This window comes from Saccopteryx leptura, chromosome 1 (assembly GCF_036850995.1).
Source record: "Saccopteryx leptura isolate mSacLep1 chromosome 1, mSacLep1_pri_phased_curated, whole genome shotgun sequence".
Taxonomy (NCBI): Eukaryota; Metazoa; Chordata; class Mammalia; order Chiroptera; family Emballonuridae; genus Saccopteryx; species Saccopteryx leptura.
Window position 1 is genome coordinate 314,338,002 of NC_089503.1, and position 20,165 is coordinate 314,358,166.

The 20,165-nt window shown below is 53.3% G+C and overlaps 1 protein-coding gene across 1 annotated transcript in view; it reads right to left on the reverse strand.

The window, feature by feature from the left end:
- CYB5R3 (cytochrome b5 reductase 3) overlaps positions 1 to 19,874 on the reverse strand; it is a 28,735-nt gene extending 8,861 nt beyond the window's left edge. The window contains exons 1-7 of the mRNA XM_066358585.1: positions 19,766 to 19,874; positions 6,357 to 6,488; positions 3,713 to 3,785; positions 3,254 to 3,360; positions 1,846 to 1,975; positions 1,270 to 1,353; positions 936 to 1,021 (exon numbers count right to left, since the gene is read on the reverse strand). Of these exons, the coding sequence (XP_066214682.1) occupies positions 936 to 1,021; positions 1,270 to 1,353; positions 1,846 to 1,975; positions 3,254 to 3,360; positions 3,713 to 3,785; positions 6,357 to 6,488; positions 19,766 to 19,786 (633 nt within the window). The 5' untranslated portion in view covers positions 19,787 to 19,874. The remainder of the gene's footprint in view (positions 1 to 935; positions 1,022 to 1,269; positions 1,354 to 1,845; positions 1,976 to 3,253; positions 3,361 to 3,712; positions 3,786 to 6,356; positions 6,489 to 19,765) is intronic.
- Positions 19,875 to 20,165: the final 291 nt, after the last annotated feature.

Below are 20,165 nucleotides of genomic sequence, written 5' to 3' on the forward strand. Positions count from 1 at the left end.
ACAGAGGGCTGATGACCTCCGCAAACCCAGCATGAACAAGTCGAACTGCTGCCTGCCCTCCTGGCCACCAGCAACTTGGAATTTCTGCACACACCCCGGGCCTAGGAAAGGCCACCGTGGCTGGCCACAGAGCAATTTTCTGTAGCTGTGGGAGTCTGAGCACCCACGGCCAAGGACCTTAGGCCAGCCCCAATCCCTCTGGGCTCAGTTTCCTCCAGATGGATGGTGCAGAGCCTGGGCCAGATAAATCTATTTGAGAGGCGCAGGGAGTCTCCAGACTATAGGGAAGGAATGTCTCCCCCTGGTCTCCCCCTAAAGGGACATCACTTTATAAAATCCATGTAATCAGTCATGAAAGACTGAACCAGGAAAGACTTTGTGATCTTGCTCATTCCAGCTGAGGGTCAAAGCCCAGAGAGGGAAAGTGAGTGTCTAAGGCCATGGCAGGCAGGCAGCAGGTGTGGGGAAGAGGACATGCACTTAGGAGTGAGAGAGAATAGGTCCAAACCCTGCCCCAACATCTCCTGCTCAGGGACCTCATACAGATGGGCTCTTGGCACCTCACCAGGCCAGCCCCAGCCTAGGCCAGCATTTGCCAACTTTCCTGGTGGGTTCTGAGCTCTGCTCATGAAGGAAGCTCTGAGGTTTGAAGGAAGCAGCCAGGGGAGAAAATCTCAAGAGGGAGGTGCTCCAGGTGCCTGACCCCTCCCCACCCCCGAAGTGTCAGGTCAGACACTGGGCTCTGGGCTGAAACACCCACCTCCCACCCACTGCTACAAAGGCTGCCTGTGCACATTATGCTCGGAGCACCTCTCATACGTCAGCTGTCCCAAGCGTCTCCACAGAGCTGTGCAGACCTCCAAAGATGTCTCACTAGGTCCTGCGTCCCCTCTCCGCAGGAACTGGGTCTGCTCATCTCAGGAATGCCCACCCACCTGGTTGGCAAAGAGCAGGTGGCACACAGTGTGGTCATCCGGGTCCTTCATGATGGCACGAATCACCTGGAGCATCGGGGTGATGCCTGCAAAATGGGAGCCCCCACAGGCTGAGTGAGCCCCTGCAGTGTATATACAGGCCCGGTGCCAGCCAGGTGCCCGGCTATGTGTGTATGTGTGTGCTTGTGTGTGCTTGTGTGTGCCAGGGCACTGGGCTGGGGTCCCTGATCTCAGGCACCTCATAATTGCTCACATCTGTGTTCCTTCCCATACCCTGACCCCCCCACACAACATCCACCTGCCAGGGACTCGGAGGGGCTCCAGGCCCACGTACCTGTTCCTCCTGCGATCATGCCGACAGACTTCACCGTCTTGATGACTGGGCTGGATTTCTTGTCGGGACGGATGGCAAACTTTCCTAGAAAGAGAAAAGGGAGTGGTGCCTGGCTCTCAAACATGTTGTTTAGGGGTCGGATGAGCCAGAGAATCTGTCCCCATTTTGGGGGTCCAAAGTACAGGGGGCCACCATATAACCGAACCAGTGTGCTTGAAAGAGAGGATGGTGGGATACTAGGACCAACTCAAATGCCAGAGGAACCCAGGATGGGTTCCTCATGCAGACGGCGCAGGGAGCAGTGCAGAGGTTGGTGCACGAGAGGCTTCCAGCACGAGCCTTTTGCTTGTTTTCAGGTAAACAAAGCTGGTCCATGGGCTGGATGTGGCTTCTGAGGACAGCCAGTCTGCAACCCGTGCTGGTCAACTTATCCCCTACACGGCTGGGGAAACTGAGGCCCTAGAGAGGAGACAGCTTGCCCAACTAGGATCAGTCATCCAGACAGCAGCAGAGTCAGGACCTGCACTCAGCATTCACAGGCCTGCTGGGTCCTCAGGGGACTCCAACTCAATTCACCTTTGCCCTGGTAGACCAGCAACCCATTCGGGCCCCGGAACTCAATGGTGTCTCCAATCTTCATGTTTTCCAGGTACTGAGACATCTTCCCTCCAGCGGGAAACTTGGGATGGGTATCCTTGAAGTAAATCTGCAAGACACACCCATAGTCCTCAGTCCCGTTCCCAAGGTTGCTGAGTGAGCTCTAGGCCGCAATGGGAAGTGACTGCCAGGGGCTCTTCTGTAGCCTGTGTGTGGTCTTCTTATATAGTAACCCCTCCACCAGTCTGTGCTCCATACCCCCAGGAGTCTGCCCCCCCTTAACGTGTCCTGGGAACGCATCATCAGCCTGATGTTTATAAGGAAACCAACCCCATGGGTGGATCTGATGTATTAATGTTCTATCAAGAACCCTCTCTGTGACCCCTTCCCAAAGGGAGATTCCGACAGCTGTCAGCACTGCAAAGGCTAAAGGCTCCACGAAGTCGGCTCATCCTCCCTCCCGGTGGATGTTCAGTCCTTTCCATTCTGTGCTGTCATAGAAACATCATTCTCAGAATAACTTCCTACCCTGTGTCCTTTGGGATTTCAGCTTTGGAAAAAAAGGAAGTGTTACAACCCTCAGATAAAGAGATAGGAAGACAGAGAAGGGCTGGGAAGGCCTCATGGGGGGCATTTTCACTGGGCCTTGAAGGACAGCGAGAGTGATGGGCAGAGAAGGGAAAGACGGCTGGGGAGGGACAGTGTGTACAATAGCCAGGTGGCCTGAAAGGGCTGGGGACTCGGGGGTGGGGGAGGAACTTGCTATGGCTACAGCACAGGGGTGTGTCTGTGTGTGGGGGTGGGGTAGAGAGTGCAGGCAGAGGGAGACTGGTCAGACTACACTGTGTGCCAGGCCAGGACTGTGGCCTTTATCCAGGGCCAACAGCAGCCCACAAAGTGTCCAAGCCAGGAGAGGCCCTGTCATCATGAGTTTTTTATCCCCTACTTGAATCCCCCCAGCACTTCCACATCCTCTGGCCTGAGTGATTTCAATGAGAACAGATGCTTGAACACTCAGTACTTTCCTTTTACTTCTAGACAAAGCCCTAAACCTTCCCAGGGCCTCCAAGGCCCTGCCTGGCCCCGCTGACCTACCCTGACCTTGATCCACTGACCTTTGGCTGCTTTAGTCCTGTGCTTCCTTCTGAGCTCAGGGCCACTGCCTCTGAGAGGTCCTTTGCATCCCTCCTCACCTGGTTGCTGCCTCCTCAGCCACTAGATCTCACCTCACTGTTGCCTGCTCAGGAAACAGCTCTCATTATCCCATACCTACCACAGGTTTGGTGTGTGTTCCAGGTGTCAGTCCCATGCCCCTGGAGTAAGCACTCAGCTATAATATGGCCATCCCCACACCTATCCTCACGTGGTTGTGGCCCCAAGACCTCACCTTGATGACCAGGTCCACGAAGCCCTTGTCATCATCACTGGAGACAGGTGTGTAGGGCCGAATGACCAGATTTCCATCGATTCGAGCAGAGAGGTAGATGTGCTGGCCTGCGGGATGGGGAGAGGTGACCCTGGCTTGGGGACTATGCCTGCAGGTCCACTGGGCCCTGTCAACCAGTTTCCCTTGCCCATCCAGCACCCAAAGCATACCCTGACTTGGCTCCCGTTGTGCTCCCTGGGATTCCCATCTCATCCCAGCTTCCTGCCACCATGCCTTTGCTTGTGCTGGTGCAACTGCCAAGGATGCGGGGGGCATTTCTTCTCTCATTCTGACACTTACCATTGGAGGCTCATGGCACTGTACCTCCTCCTTGAAGCCTTCCCTGCTCTCCCTAATTGAGGTACAACCTCTCTGACCTATCACCCAGCTCCGTCTGGGCTGGGCTGGGGCCGTACTCACCAACAGGGAGGCCCAGGATATGCTGGGGTGATGGCAGGGCAAAGCGGAACCGACGGGTGTCATGATTGATGACCTGCAAAGGGGCTCAAGCTGTAGGACACCACCCAGCGCAGAGAGGCCACCAGATCTCAGAGCCCCCACCCCTCTCCAGTGTCCCTCAAGTCATTGAGAAGAGTGATACTGATGCCCGTCACATGTGGACACTCAACCTGCACCAGTGTGTGCGAGGGCAGAGGTTAGGCACACGTGTGCCTGTTCTCACTGGCCCAGGGAAGGGCAGTGACCCACCCAGGGCCACACAGCAAGATTGCCGGAGCAGGAAGTGAACTCAGGATCCCTAAGGGTGGCTGCCAGATGGCCAAGAAAATCCCAGGGACAGGAGGGCAGGATCCTGCTCTTCCATCGGCCTAAGCAGTGTCCTGGGGCAGCAAAAAGAACTCAAGAATGGGGCTAGCAAGCCAGGGGCAGAGCTGAGACGAGGCCCAATATGTCCAGGCCTAGGCTTCGGAGAGGGGCTCTAGAAACTGCTACACTCGAAACCACCCGAGAACCAGGGCATCCATGGCTGCACAGGGCAGGAGGCTGGCAGCCAATTTCTCCTCCAAGGTGGGGCAGAGGCTGTGTAAGAGGAAAGAGCCAGGATTAAAGCCCCAGAAACCCCACTAAGTGGTCTTAAACCGAGGCTGGACAACAGGTAGTCAGAGCTGGGAACCAAACCTGGCTCCCTGATGCCTGGCCTGGGCTTCAGCAGGCCACTCTGGGGTCTTCCCTGCACCTGGTGCAGCCTGGAGGATGGGTGTGGACAGGCGGTATGGAAGGTAGGTAACTGTCCAGCACATGTTCACACAAGGCTAGGTGACATGGTAAGGTACATCAACAGACAGAGTGTTCTCACTTGGGAAGCGTGTGAGTGTGTGTGTGTGAGGGGGGAGACAGGACACACACAGACTCCTCCAAACAGACAGAGCCTCGCTCTAAGCACCACTGAAGTATGTGAGCAGAGAAAAGTAGCCTGGATCTCAGGAAAGATGGTGCCCTACCACCATGGCGCTTGTCGGTGGCCAGCGGGCCTCTCTACACCAGCAGCCCAGGCCTGAAGCTGCCTCCCCAGAAGCCTTTGCACTCTGAGCAACAGACCCCAAAGGCTTCCTGGGAGCAGATTCCAGAATTATTAACTGGTCCTGGGGCTCAAGGTCAGAAAGCCACAAGCCAGACAATTTTTTGAGGAAGAACAGAAATGAGGGAAGGACACTGATAATCACTGCGCTGAACAAGCTCTCGCGGGCACAGCAGAGGCAAGAGGCTAAGCCCGTGTATGGCTCAGCATGGTGCCGGCGTCCAGGACGCTGCTGGCCGTGACCATCTGAGCAGGAGACTCTCAGTGCTTTGGGGGACCTTGTAGGGGCCTTTCCCCATGCCCATGCAAAAAGCAGATCCACCTACTAACCCTGCAAAGCCACCAGGAGACTATGACTGGGGGGGAGGGGGGTGGATAGATAGGACCGCTAGGACATTTGCCACATGCTCAATCAAAGGGAACTGGAGGTCCACTGTGTGACATCCCTGTGATGAAATACTAGACAGTCATCAAAAATAAGATACCGCTTGACCTGTGGTGGCGCAGTGGATAAAGCATCGACCTGGAAATGCTGAGGTCGCCGGTTCAAAACCCTAGGCTTGCCTGGTCAAGGCACATATGGGAGTTGATGCTTCCAGCTCCTCCCCCCTTCTCTCTCTCTGTCTCTCTCTCCTCTCTCTCCCTCTCTGTCTCTCTCTCTCCCTTTCTCCTCTCTAAAAATGAATTAAAAAAATTGAAAAAAATTAAAATTAAAAAAATTAAAAATAAGATACCAGCTTTGGGACAGACATGAAAGGATATCCATGTTCTATGGCTGGGCAAAAAAAAGAAAATCAGGTTAGTAAAAAACAGAAACTCAGTATATGCACACCCAAACCTCCACACATCATGTGTATGTGGACATGTCACCCAGGAAGCATGTGGTGACCAGTGAACGGCCCCCTCTGCACTAGTGTGGGATGGGGGCGGGGATCACTCACACGGCACAAACAAAATTTTTATAATGAACATATAAAAATCATAAGTTACTTCTAGAATTAAAAAGCAATAATAAAAACAAATTTTTAAAAAGGAAACAATTTTACAAGTTTATGATTTCATTTTAGTAAGAAAAAATGGCCCAGCCAGGATCTTAAGCACCTGGGACCACCAGGAGGCCTGGGCCTGAGTTCTGGCTCTACCTCTAACTTTTGGTGTGACCTAAATGCTCCTTACTCCTCTCTTGCCATGTTTGCCCAGCCGTTAAATGGGTTCCGGGACCCAAAAGTCCCAAGGGGTCCCTCCCATTTGGACATTCTGTGGGATAGTGGGATAGTGAGTGTGGTTTAGAGAACGCATTCTGTGGTCAGAGACCTGGGTCCAAATCCCTCTGCCACTTACTGGTAGCCATAGAAACGGTCATCACCTTGCTTTCCCCATCTATAAAATGAGCCATTAATAGGACCTATTTTAGAAAAGTCCATGTCCCGAGCACACAGTAGGCGCCCAGCAAGTGCTGTGATGCTGACAAGGAGAGAGGTGCCTCTGGGGGCCCACGTCCTGTGACCCTCAGGGCCTGGCACTCACCTCCTTGTCAATGAGCCGCAGAGGGTACTTGATGTCGGGGCTCTCGAGGGTGATGGCTGGGCTGGAGCGCTGAAACAGCTTCATAAGCAGGTTGTAGAGGAACCAAACTGGGGAGAGGACAACGTGGCCCAACTGAAACGACAGGGATAGGTCCACAAAATCAGCATGGGCATGGGGAGGGGCCTGCCACCAGCCCTTCCCTCAAACACACCAGTGGGTTCACAACTTCATGCCTTTGCACATGCTATCCCCTCTGTCGGGCATGCCCTCTCGCCAGCCTCAACCAGAAAACCCCAGCATGCATTTTGGCGCTGGCTGAGAGAAGTTACAAAACCAAACTCAGGCCCTGGCCGGTTGGCTCAGCGGTAGAGCGTCGGCCTGGAGTGCGGGGGACCCGGGTTCGATTCCCGGCCAGGGCATATAGGAGAAGCGCCCATTTGCTTCTCCACCCCCACCCCCTCCTTCCTCTCTGTCTCTCTCTTCCCCCCTTCCCCTCCCGCAGCCAAGGCTCCATTGGAGCAAAGATGGCCTGGGCGCTGGGGATGGCTCCTTGGCCTCTGCCCCAGGCGCTAGAGTGGCTCTGGTTGCGGCAGAGCGACGCCCCGGAGGGGCAGAGCATCGCCCCCTGGTGGGCAGAGCATCGCCCCTGGTGGGCGTGCCGGGTGGATCCCGGTCGGGAGCATGCGGGAGTCTGTCTGACTGTCTCTCCCCGTTTCCAGCTTCAGAAAAATACAAAAAAAAAAAAACAAAAAACACCAAACTCATGAAACCCATCAATCAGTGCATTACTAAGTCATTGGAAAGCTCCATTTCCCGAGGAACCAGGATAAAGAAAGCTGAGCTATACGACGGAACATGTATCCCTTTTCACTCAGGGTGCCAGAGAGCTCAGAGTTCACAATTGTGCTTATTCTCTTTTTTTTTTAAGATTTTATTTATTGATTTTAGAGAGAGGAGAGAGAAGCATCAACTTGTAGTTATTGCTCCTCGTATGTGCCTTGACTGGGCAACCCGGGATTTTGAACCAGTGACCTCAGCATCCCAGGTCAATGCTTTATCCACTGCGCCACCACAGGTCAGGCAATTGTGCTTATTCTTTTTTTTTTTTTTTAATTTTATTTATTCATTTTAGAGAGGAGAGAGAAAGGGAGAGAGAGAGACAGAGAGAGAAGGTAGAGAAGGTGGGGAGGAGCTGGAAGCATCAACTCCCATATGTGCCTTGACCAGGCAAGCCCAGGGTTTCGAACCAGCGACCTCAGCATTTCCAGGTCGACGCTTTATCCACTGCGCCACCACAGGTCAGGCAATTGTGCTTATTCTTGAGCACTGTGTCTGTGTGCTCTCTTCTCCCTTTCTTCCTTCAGTCAACTTCCCTGGCCCTTTGAAGTTCTATTTAGACCTAATAGACAAGCCCCTGAGCCCTGGGGTTCTGCCTTCAGGTGTGAAGGGTGGCTAAGGCACTGAGCTGGGTAATAGGAAGCTCTGTTCTCTGCTGGCTGTGTGACCCCAGGCAAGTCTCTTCCCCTCTCTGAACTGAACTGGACCAGGTGATTGGCAGGATTCCTGGAAGCTGTGGGAGGCCACTGCTCAGCACCATGCTGAGCCCCACACAGGTGTTAACCTCATGACAGCCCTATGAGGTTGGTACTGTCATCACCACCATTTTACAAATGAGGAAAAAGTTCAGAGAGGTGAAGCAACTTGCCCAAGTCACCAGTGTCCATCCGCCTGCCTCTCCAGCACACACTTAGACAGCAGGCCACGCTCAATCTCTTGTATGGCCCTGAGAGGTTCCTCCTTGCGAGTCCTCTGCCCCCACTTCTCAGTCTCACAAACACCCTAAAGGATGGTGTGGAACTTTTTAGAACAGAGAAAACCAAGAACCCATGGCAGGTTGGCTCATTGCTCGGGTTTACCTGGAGAGGACACTTTGCAAAGACAGGCAACAGGCCTCCTGCTCTTTCTAGCTAATTTTGTCCCTGGGCAAATCACTTAAGTCTCTCTGGTCTCAGTTTCTCCATCTGTGAAATGGAGAGCATAAGCCATACCCCTCTGGTTGTGAAGATGGAAAGAAGCCATAGAAAGTGCCTAACCCAGCCAGGCCCCCAGCAGGCCTTTGGCCCCACAGGGCATCTGCTGTGCAGCAGCTACTCCTTGACCCTCTGGAAGTCGGGTCCAGAGCAGCCTCCGCTATCTGGACTGCAAGCGAGACTCCGGAAGAAAACCCAGAATGGCCACAAGACAGCTCACACCAACCCTACAGTGGAGAACCTGGCAGACCCCTGGCAAATCCCTAACTAGCGAGCACCACAGGAAAGAGGCAGATAACTGGTACCTCTTGACGTGACTTAAGAAGGGCCCACCACTGCCCCGCGGGCTTCTTTCAGAGGCACACAACCTGCTTCCAATCCCGAGGAAACACTGAATAACTGGCTACAACTCTTCAAAACATTAATGCACCTGACCAGGTGGTGGCTCGGTGGATAGATCGTCAGACTGGGAGGCGGAGGACCCAGGTTCTAGACCCAGAGGTCGCCAGCTTGAGCGCGGGCTCATCTGGTTTGAGCAAAGCTCACCAGCTTGGACTCAAGGTCGCTGGCTCGAGCAAGGGGTTACTCGGTCTGCTGTAGCCCCACGGTCAAGGCACATATGGGAAAGCAATCAATGAACAACTAAGATGTTGCAACGAAAAACTAATAATTAATGCTTCTCATCTCTCTCCGTTCCTGTCTGTCCCTATCTATCCCTCTCTCTATCTGTCTCTGTAAAAATAACAAACAAAAAAACCACATTAATGCCACAAACAATAAAGGAAGTCTGAGAAACCAGTCCAGATTCAAGGAGGCCCCCAGAAGACACGCCCACCCAGATTGTGGGAACGTGACATCTGGATAAAGGGTCTTTGCACATGTGATTAAACTAAGGATCTTGAGATGAGGTCATCTTGAATTATCCTGAATTATCCCAGTGACCGTAAGTTCCATGATAACTCTCCTTATGAGAGAGAGGAGACTCAGAACTGGCCATGTAAAGACGGAAGCAGACTGGAGTGATGCTTCCACAAGCCAAGGAAATCGAGGATGGTCAACAGCCAGGAGGAGAAGCAAGAAAAGGCAGGAAGGGCTCCCCTTCACTTCTAGAGAGCATGGCCCTGCCCACACTTTGATTTCAGAATTCTGGCCCCAAGAACTGTGACAGAATAAATTTCTGTTGTTTTATGCCATCTAGTTTGTGGTAATTTTCACACAGCCCTAGGAAATTAATATTGAGGCCAAAAAGACAGATCATCTGAATGCAATGGGTGGTTTTGAATTAGATCCTGGCCCAGGAAAAAAAATAGTTAAAACAGGCAATACTGAGACAATGGTGAAATATGAATTTGGGCCCACACCTGACCAGGCAGTGCCACAGTAGATAGAGCATCAGCCTAGGACTCTAAGGATCCAGAGTTCAAAATCCCGAAGTTGCTGGCTTGAACTCAAGCTCATCTGGCATGCTGGGAATGAGCAGGGACACTGACTAGCATGTACAGAGGATGCTGGGAGTGAGCAAAGACACTGACTAGCATGTGCAGAGCATGCTGGGAATGAGCAACCCTACCTGGCAACATGTGCAGAGCATGCTGGGAGTGAGCAGTGTCACTGACTTGAGCCCAAAGGTCACTAGCTTGAAGCCCAAGGTTGCTGGCTTGACCAAGGGGTTACTGGCTCAGCTGTACCCCCCCCCCCATCAAGGCACATATAAGAAAGCAATCAATGAACAACTAAAGTGACACAAGTATGAGTTGATGCTTCTCATCTCTCTCCCTTCCTGTCTGTCCTTATATATCCCTCTGTCTCGGTCTCTGGCTCCTTCGCTAAAAAAAAATATTTCGGGCCCAGGGATCAGGCAATAGTGTTATATCAATGTTACGTCCATGACCTGCTCATTGTCCTGTGGTAAGGTAAAAGACTGTCCTTGTTCTTAGAAGAAAGACACAGCAGTATTTAGAGGCAAAGGGGCATCATATCTGTAACATTCTTAAATAATTAGTTATATATGTATACACACACACACATAAAGCAAATATAGTAAACATTAACATTTGATATGTCTGAATGAAGAGTATATAAGAGCCCTTTATATCATCTTGCAACTTTACTATAAGCTTAAAATTATTATTATTATTATTATTATTATTTTTTTTTTTTCTGAAGCTGGAAACGGGGAGAGACAGTCAGATTCCCGCATGTGCCCGACCGGGATCCACCTGGCACGCCCACGAGGGGCGACGCTCTGCCACCAGGGGGCGATGCTCTGCCCCTCCGGGGCGTCAGTCTGCCGCGACCAGAGCCACTCAAGCGCCTGGGGCAGAGGCCAAGGAGCCATCCCCAGCGCCCGGGCCATCTTTGCTCCTATGGAGCCTCCGCTGCGGGAGGGGAAGAGAGAGACAGAGAGGAAGGAGGGGGTGGGGGTGGAGAAGCAAATGGGCGCTTCTCCTATGTGCCCTGGCCGGGAATCGAACCCGGGTCCCCCGCACGCCAGGCCGACGCTCTACCGCTGAGCCAACCGGCCAGGGCTTAAGCTTAAAATTATTTAAAAATAAAAAGTGGGGCATGGTATAGGGGAAGCCCCTGATGGTTGTTCAGACAGTGAGGTTGAGACCCAAAAGTTCACATAAAACACTGTTTCTCAAAAAAGTTGTTTCATAGCTGGTTCATTCTCCTTAGGAAACCTCCCTGACTTCAGTTCTCTCAACAAATGACATTGTGCATTCTTTTTATCATAGTCTTACAAGTTCCCCTTTTTGCCTTGGCTGCCAGGAAGCTTGGAACTGAGCTCCTTGCTTCCATTGGGGCCTCTCTGCTTCCTTTGTGGGGCTCTTGAGGGAACCTATTCTGCAAAGCACAGACCTGGAAGTAGCCCCTGCCCTACTGAGAGCTAAGTGAGATGACCTTCACCTCTCAAGATCAAGCCCTACTGCCCCCCTCCTTCCTAGCCCTCCCCACTCTCTATCAACTTGGGGAGGCCTCTCTGAGCCTCACTATTCTCTTCTATAGAAAGAAGATGCGCCTGACCAGGCGGTGGTGCAGTGGATAGAGCGTCGGACTGGGATGCGGAGGACCCAGGTTTGAGACCCTGAGGTCTCCACTTTGAGCGCGGGCTTATCTGGTTTGAGCAAAAGCTCACCAGCTTGAGCCCAAGGTCGCTGGCTTGAGCAAGGGGTCACTCAGTCTGCTGTAGCCCCCACAGTCAAGGCACATATGAGAAATCAATGAACAACTAAGGTGTCACAATGAAGAATTGATGTTTCTCATCTCTCTCCCTTCCTGTCTGTCTGTCCCTATCTGTCCCTCTCTCTGACTCTGCCACCAAAAAAAAAAAAAAAGAAAAAGAAAAAGAAAAGAAAGAAGATGAGAGCCACTGCCCTGCCCACCTCTCAGGGGAGCTGGGATATAAGATGAGATGGGGGTGGCCCAGGTCACAGAGTGGTCTATAACTTGGGAATTGTGGGTACACACACAGGAGCTTTTCCTGCCAACCTCATGGGCCATTACCACCGGGAACTGGAATATTCAAGTGAAGGAAGAGCAGAGGCTCAAGATCCCACTCCAGACCTGGCGGCTGCCCCGCAAACCGGCCCAGCAGCTTCAAGTTGCCTGGCGGCAGCTGAGATTACAGGCCCTTTGTTGGACTCAGAACAATGTGTGCCTCTCCCAGGCAGGGCCTCCAGGCTGGGTGCAGCCAAAGCCTTGCCCCACACGGCCCCTGGTCTGTGACTCAAGGGTTTCAAGGGAGGCCTGGCTGACCTGTGGTGGCGCAGGAGAACAAGCGTCCACCTGGAAGGCTGAGGTTGCCAGTACAAAACCCTGGGCCTGACTGGTCAAAGCCCATATGGGAGTTGATGCTTCCTGCTCCTCCCACCCCCTTCTCTCTCTCTCTCTTCTCTAAAATGAATAAAAATTAAAATTAATAAAAAATAGAGGGAGGCCTGCAGAAGCCCACCCAGAATACGCCCTGCCCAGGGCCACCTGCCCATTTAACCAGTACCTACCATGTTCTGGGTACCATGTGGTGTTTTACCCCTCCCAGGTCTCATTTAAGGTCCCAGCTGGCAGCCCTGGACTTGGGGGTCCAGACACCAGGGTTTGAGTCCCAGTTCAGGACCTCAGGAGAGAACCTTTCCCTCTCTAGTTCCCACCTTCTTCAAGGGCATGAAATGGTCCCGTTTATAGCTGGGAGGAAATGAGGCAGGAAAGGCCCATGCGCAGAGAGAACATGACCAGTGTCCCCAAGCCGATACTGCTTCAAGTGGGGGACGTGAGTTCCCTGGGGTAATCCTTACTTTAGCCATACGTGCTCTGAGGAAACTGAGGCCCAGAGAGGATCAGTAACTTGTCCCAAGTCACACTTAAGCCAATCCTCAGAGGGCCACACTCATGACAAGTGACACCGTTGTCCCTGTTTCTCAGAAAGATAAAATGACTTGCCCGTGGTGATGCAACAAGCCAGGGGTAGAGCCAGGATTCAACCCCAGGCCTGTCAAGCCCAAACAGCTCTTCCTGAGCTACCTTTCAGGTCAGGTGCCCTCTCTGTGCCTCAGTCACAGAGCCCACAGCCCAGCTCCCCCTTCCCCATTCCAATCTGGTATCTCTTGCCTCCTACAGTGAGGCTCAAGTGCCCAAACCAACAGGCTGCTCCATTCCCTCCTCAAACACCCACCATGGCTCCCCATTATCTACATTCAAAAACCCCTACTGATGGCCCCAACACCAGCCACAAGCCTTTCTTGCTTCAGTCCTGTGCATATCTTCCTTCTGCCCAGAATGCCCTTCTTCCGTCAGCCAATCAGCAAACTCCTATTCATCCTTCACAGTCCAGCTCAAATGTCAAATCTTCCCTGACTGGCACTCCCTAGCTAATCAGGCCTTCAGCAGGCTTCCACAGCCTGTGCCCCCCCTCCCCCCACTGTGAACTCCCTGGAGGTGAGAACTGTTGATTCCACTGCTATAAGCCCCTCCCATGTCAGTCAGAGAAGCTACATCCATGGGGAACATTGTTTAGGGAAAAGTTGAATGAAGTTACATCACAGAAAATCACCATTGTTGGGAATCCTGGAAATGAACTTGATGACACTGAAAGTTAACTGGAGTTGTGTTCAGTGCTTAATTTTCCCAGGAGCTTAATTTTCCCCGGCACAGCTGTTTAAGTGCACAGGGAAGTTCAATAACATAAGACTCTTTGGCCCTGGCCAGATGGCTTGGTTCGTTGGAAGGTTGTCCTGTGGAGTGGAGGTTGCCAGGTTCGATTCCCCAGTCAGGGCACATACAGGAGCAGCCTGATGTTTCTGTCTCTCCCTGCCTTTCTCAAAAAAAAATAAAAACTGCCTGACCAGGCGGTGGTGCAGTGGATAGAGCATTGGACTGGGATACGGAGGACCCAGGTTCGAGACCCCGAGGTCGCCAGCTTGAGAGCGGGTTCATTCAGTTTGAGCAAAGGCTCACCAGCTTGGACCCAAGGTTGCTGGCTTGAGCAAGGAGTTACTCCATCTGCTGTAGCCACACAGTCAAGGCACATATGAGAAAGCAATCAATGAACAACTAAAGTGCCCAACGAAAAACTGATGATTGATGCTTCTCATCTCTCTCCGTTCCTTTCTGTTTGTCCCTATCTATCCCTCTCTGACTCTCTGTTTCTGAAAAAATAAAAATAAAATAAAAACCTCTTTGGCTTGTAGCTTGCTTCAGTCTGCAAAGCACCTTCCCTTGCATTTCCTCACTGACCCACAGTGGTGGGAGACAGGCCAACTATGTTCTTCCTTTGATGAATGGGGAAACTGAGGCCCAGGGAGGCCAAGGGTGGAGTCTCAGCTTTGGTTCCCAGTTTTCTGCCTCTCAACCTGAATCTCTCGCCTGCCCCACGCCCACAAACGCTGGCCTGTGGTAAGTGCTCGGCCATGAGAAAGACTCCCTATGTCAACAGCTCTGATGGCAAGTCCTAAACACCAGCCTCAGCCCTTGCCCAGCCCTTCTAGACCCCAGGCGCCAGCTTTGTGCGCCCTAGATGCCAGCCCTGGGCGCAAGCAGCCAGGCCAGCTCCCCAGACGTGGTCATAGTCAACATGAAACAGCGGATCCTGCAGAAGAAGCCCCAAGAGGACTGGAGGATCTGTGTGTCACATCACCAATGCATCCCCAGCACTCAGAGCAGGGAGAGTATAAGTATTTGTGGATAAGCTTGTGAAGGGACAACAACAAGCCCTACCCTCAGCCTCTACTACCACACCCTGGTCTCTCTGATTCTTTTTATTATGCCCGGAAGTTTCAGGAACAAGGACAAGAGGCCAGATCTCTCCCCAGGGAGGGTGGAAGCAGGCACAGCCCATCCTGTATATCTTAAAAACCGGCCCTGGCCGGTTGGCTCAGCGGTAGAGCATCGGCCTGGTGTGCGGGGGACCCGGGTTCGATTCCCGGCCAGGGCACATAGGAGAAGCGCCCATTTGCTTCTCCACCCCCACCCCCTCCTTCCTCTCTGTCTCTCTCTTCCCCTCCCGCAGCCAAGGCTCCATTGGAGCAATGATGGCCCAGGCGCTGGGGATGGCTCCTTGGCCTCTGCCCCAGGCGCTGGAGTGGCTCTGGTCTCGACAGAGCGACACCCCGGAGGGGCAGAGCGTCGCCCCCTGGTGGGCAGAGCGTCGCCCCTGGTGGGCGTGCCGGGTGGATGGTCGGGCACATGCGGGAGTCTGTCTGACTGTCTCTCCCTGTTTCCAGCTTCAGAAAAATACAAAAAAACAAAAAACAAAAAAAACTCCCACAGCCTTCCACAGAGCACAGATGTTGTGGGCTATGACCCTGGCTTCCTGGCTGTGTCCTCACCTGTTAGGCACACCTACCTCCCAGAGGTGTGGTGGGACTGGAGCCATTGCCGAACAGATAAATGTCAGTAGCCTTTCAGCCTCCATTGCCAACAGTGGGCTCCACAGAGCCAGGTATTACTCTATTTCCCCATGTATAAGATGCACCCTTTTTCAAAAAATTTAGGGTCTAAAAACTGGGTGTGGCCTGACCAGGCAGAGGCGCAGTGGATGGAGCATCGGACTGGGATGAAGAGGACCCAAGTTCGAGATCCCGAGATTGCCAGCTTGAGTGCGGGCTCATCTGGTTTGAGCAAAAAGCCCACCAGCTTGAACCCAAGGTTGCTGGCGTGAGCAAGGGATTACTCGGTCCGCTGAAGGCCCGCGGTCAAGGCACATATGAGAAAGCAATCAATGAACAACTAAGGTGTTGCAACGCGCAATGAAAAACTAATGATTGATGTTTCTCATCTCTCTCCATTCCTGTCTATCCCTCTCTCTGACTCACTCTCTGTCTCTGTAAAAAAATAAATTAAAAAAAAAATTAAAAAAAAAACAAAACAAAAACTGGGTGTGTCTTATACAGTGGTTGTAGATTTTTTTACTTGCATTTAAGAACTGTAGCATTTCAAATGCCATAGATGGAACTGAGGACGAGGCAATATATGAAGACAGTGATTCGTCATCAGACACAGATGAGGACAAGCTAATGGATACGAGTTTTGACAATAAAGAGTTGTATGAATTTTATGATGAATAAAACCTGAGTTCAATAACTTTATGCAATTCATTTTTTCCCCAAATTTTGGGCCCCAAAAGTAAGGTGCGTCTTATACATGGGGAAATACGGTATCTCCTGTCATTTGCAAGCCTGGGAGGCAGAGCTGTTATAACTGCTGTTTCAAGTAAGGAAACAGGCTTGATGACAATCCCAAGGACCAGGATTTGAATCAGGGGTTTGGCTCAAGTCCATGCACTGAACAACAATACACCACGGCCCCTCTGTGCCCATGGACACCGCCTGGCCATCGAGAAAGCAGAAGAGGACTCTGTATATGTACAAATTCCTCTCTGGGGAGGCAGCTGTGGGCAGACCGTCACTGTGAATCAGTCCTTTCAGGCCACAAATCCCACTGGGCACACCTGCCAGGGCCTGTGCTGGATTTGGAGGGCACAGCCCAAGGGACCCTGCCGCTGAGGAGCTCAAGCCACTGGGGGAGACAGTCACAGGGAGAAAAAAGGGTGGAGGGGCGAAGGCTGTGACTCCAGAAAGTTGGAGGCTTTATCAGACTCACAAGCGGAGGAGATGACATTCTCACGACTTACGGATGGAAAAGGCTCTGAGGCCCCTCCCTGTCTATGGCTCCCCTCCCAGCCCAGTAAGCAGTGAGCAGAATAAACAGGAGGCAGATGGCTGAGGCCAAGGCCTCACCCCAGCTCCTCCTCAGCTGTGCTACTCATACACTGTTAGTCAAATAAGTTTATAAATATGATGTATATGTTTGCTCACTTAATAGTTTGCATTGGATGTGGGGGACAGGCTGTAAGCTGGCAAGGTCCTCATAGCCTAAGGCTTAGTTTTAAGACTAAGCCTTTCCCACCCTTTTAATACTAAGACCTTCTCAAAACTAAGCTTTTCCTCATACCCTTGACTGTTGTATGATGTGGGGTGGTACACTCTTATGAGGAATCCCACTTATGCCTCAGATAAGTGGCTTTGTATCAGAGACTTCCTTATTTGTAAATTGGCTTAAAGGCTTTAATTTCTACACTATAAAATGAGGCAGACAGGGGCTCTCTCTCTCTCTCAGATCCTGTCATCAGCATTGCAGAGGAGAGGTAGCCACGATGGCGGAGTGCTGAAGGTGAAGCCAGTTTGTGCAGAGAGGAGATGAGGAACAGAGGTGAATAAGGCTGGTGGGGCCTTTGATTTGGATGAGTCAGTGGCTTTGGGAGCCCTGAATGGAAAGGGAAGTGTTTTCCCACTGGGTGTATTTTCTCGCCCGCTAGGTGTGAGCTAGGATTAAAGGTAATGGCCCACCAGTTCTTGGCTCTGTTGTTTCATTACCATCTGTGCAAATCAAATACGAACATGCATGGGCCAGACGGCTCTGATAGTGGCTGCAGCTACTGGCATTACATACACTCAACAAACACACACACACACACACACACACACACACACACACCCATTTCACCCCAGCCACCCGGGGGTCTAGGAAACAGCTGCCTCCCAGGCCTTAATCTGATGCTCCACAAGCTGTGCTTTGCCCCATCAGGGACACCTCTTTGCCTTTCCTCACCTGTGACAACACAGGAGGGGAATAGGGAAACAGGGTGCCAGAGTCACAGGATGTCTCCAGGGAGCCAACAGCTCACCCACCATAGCTGAGGGACTGGAGCCCTGCTCCCTGCAACAGGGCACCCTGCCCAGCTAATAATCCCATGGAATTCCCCACTGGGACCCTGGCATCCACTCTACCCAGGTCAGGTCTGGGTGGGCAGAGGGATGTGCCAGGACCTCCCACCTGGCAGGCCTGGCCCTCCCCAAGTGCCAGCTCCTTTGCTGAGGCTTACCTACTTGCTGCCCGCTTGCTGGCTGTCCTACTGGGATCTGAGGCCACCTCCCTTTTGGTTCCCTTCTCAGGAAGTGGGAGTGGAGAAGTTCTACAGGGAGGCGGGGGCTCCTGGCTTGTAACTGCCCGAGAGGGAACCCAGGAGGAGGGGCAGGTGAACAGCAGAGCTGCCCTCTGCACAGGAGAAACAACCCTGCTTCTCAGGGACCACGTGGAGATGAGGAGGTAGGGAGCACCAGGAGCCTGCAACTCTTCCTGTGGTGGCGGGTCCACTGAGCACTCACAGTTGTACTGGGGGCAGGGAGCCCCAGTCCCCAACATTCCCTTCAGTTGGCTGGTGGACTCAACTGCCAACCTCTCAGCTGGGCTCCGAGTATGGGAGGAGGCCTCCCTCAGAGCCTGCACATCCCAGATAAGGTACCTGGTGTGGCAGCACGAGCTGGCCTCCTGCAGACTGCATGGAACTCCTGTGCCAGGCGGCTTGCCTAGGGTCTGCTGTGGGTATTCTGGGCCTGGTGGTGATCCCACAAGGGCAAACGAGGAAGAGGCAATTCCTGCCAACCCATGAATGGATGAGGTTTCCTGACTCCAAGACAGGCCTCTCTGCCCCTCACATGGGGGCTGCCACAAGACACACGCTGGGGACACAATGAAAATCCAACCAACGCTGGCTAGAAGGTGAGAAGCACTGAGGGGGTTGGGGTGGGGGTCAGCAGAAGGTGATTTCTGGGAACAGTCAGGCCATTATCCTGAGGCGGGGGTAGGCCCACAGGTACACCCTGGGCAAGGCTGCCCCTTAGTCTGAACATCCCCCAGAGTCCTGAATGAACACCCTCTGTCTTTGTCCTGCAGGAGCCTCAGTCAGGTGCCCTCCAAGTTCAAGGGGTCTGCGGTTGAAATGAAGGTGGAGGTGGAGGTGCTGGGCCAGCTCCTGCTGCCCACCCAGCCAGCACCATGGGTGGGGGCTGCCCTCTGGCTACAGTTTCCAGGTAGATTCCCCAACCCCACCATTGTGGCTTTTGAGAAATCCAAGAAAAGAGGTGGACCTGGTGGAAGGGAGGGCGGCCCTGGGCCAGTCCAAAAGTGACAACCCGAGGGTGGACTTTAGAGCAGCACAAATTCCAGCTCCACCACAGGTCTGAGTCTAATTTCTTCATCTGTAAAATGGCTAACAGCATGGGCCTCACATTTGTCAGGATAAGAGCAAGCTTCTTTTGGTTAACTGGAGAAGGGCCCAGTGGTTGTTACTAAAAGATGTGTAAAAACTCTCTCTCCCCCTTTTTCACTCTCTAAAATCAAAAAGTTAAAAAAAATAAATCTATCATTAAAAAACACTCTTCAATCGAGTGACATCACACACATTCACACACACACTCTCATTCCCATTTATGCAGATACACACATTTACACTCTGACACAATTCACACACTTCTACACACTACTCACCAGGCTCACACACCCGCTCACTCAGCCAGGCACTAAGTAACACACTCAATCTTTGTCTCACGCCATCACACACCCACAGTCACCTGATACAGCCACACTATGCACACACATTTGCAAACTCACGTGCATTCACATTCACACACGTAGGCACTCACGTTGACATGCATACTTGCTCACACTCTCACAAGCCACATCCACATAGTCACACGTCACACACGCAAACTTTCCCGGTCACAGGCATCTGTCTCACACTCACGCGCACACACTCCTCCATTCCCGGGATGGGGGCAGCGAGCGGGGCCGCCCCCTGGCGCTACTCGCACGCCCCTGGCGCAGAGGGGGCTGGGTCCCGCGGCAGAGGGCAGGGCGTGAGTCACGGCGCCCCCGGGCACGCCCGGCCGGGGTGGGGTGGGGCGGGGTGGGGTCCCGCACCCTCGCACCCCGGCCCTGCCGCCCCGCCCCTCGCGGCGGGGTCGCGGTCGGCGCCGCCCGAGCCCGAGGTCCCGGTGCCGACAGTCCACGGTCCCGCGGAGGCCCGCACCCCTCGCCGCCTACCGTGCTCAGTTGGGCCCCCATGGTGGCGCCGCGCTTCGCTCACTCCGCTGCCGCCGCCGCCGAGACAGTGCGGCCGCCGCGCCCAGAACCCGCCCAGCGGCCGCGTCACCCTCCGAGGGGGGCGGGGCCCGGAGGGGCCCAACGGGACGCGGGGGCCGAGCCCGCGCCCTGGGCTCGTCCCGCCGGCGTCCGGCGACGGGTGCATCTTGGGTGGGGGCGTTCCACCCTGCTGTGTGGTCGCGGGTAGGACGCTGGCCTTCTCTGAGCCTGTTCGCCACCAGAAAGGGAGGAAGATGGCGCTCTCCCTGATGGGATCGAAAATAAAAACCGGAAACCTTGCGGCAGCCTTCCAGGCCTGCAGAAGCCGGCCCCGCCGGGCCCGGCCTCAGCGCCGCTGAGC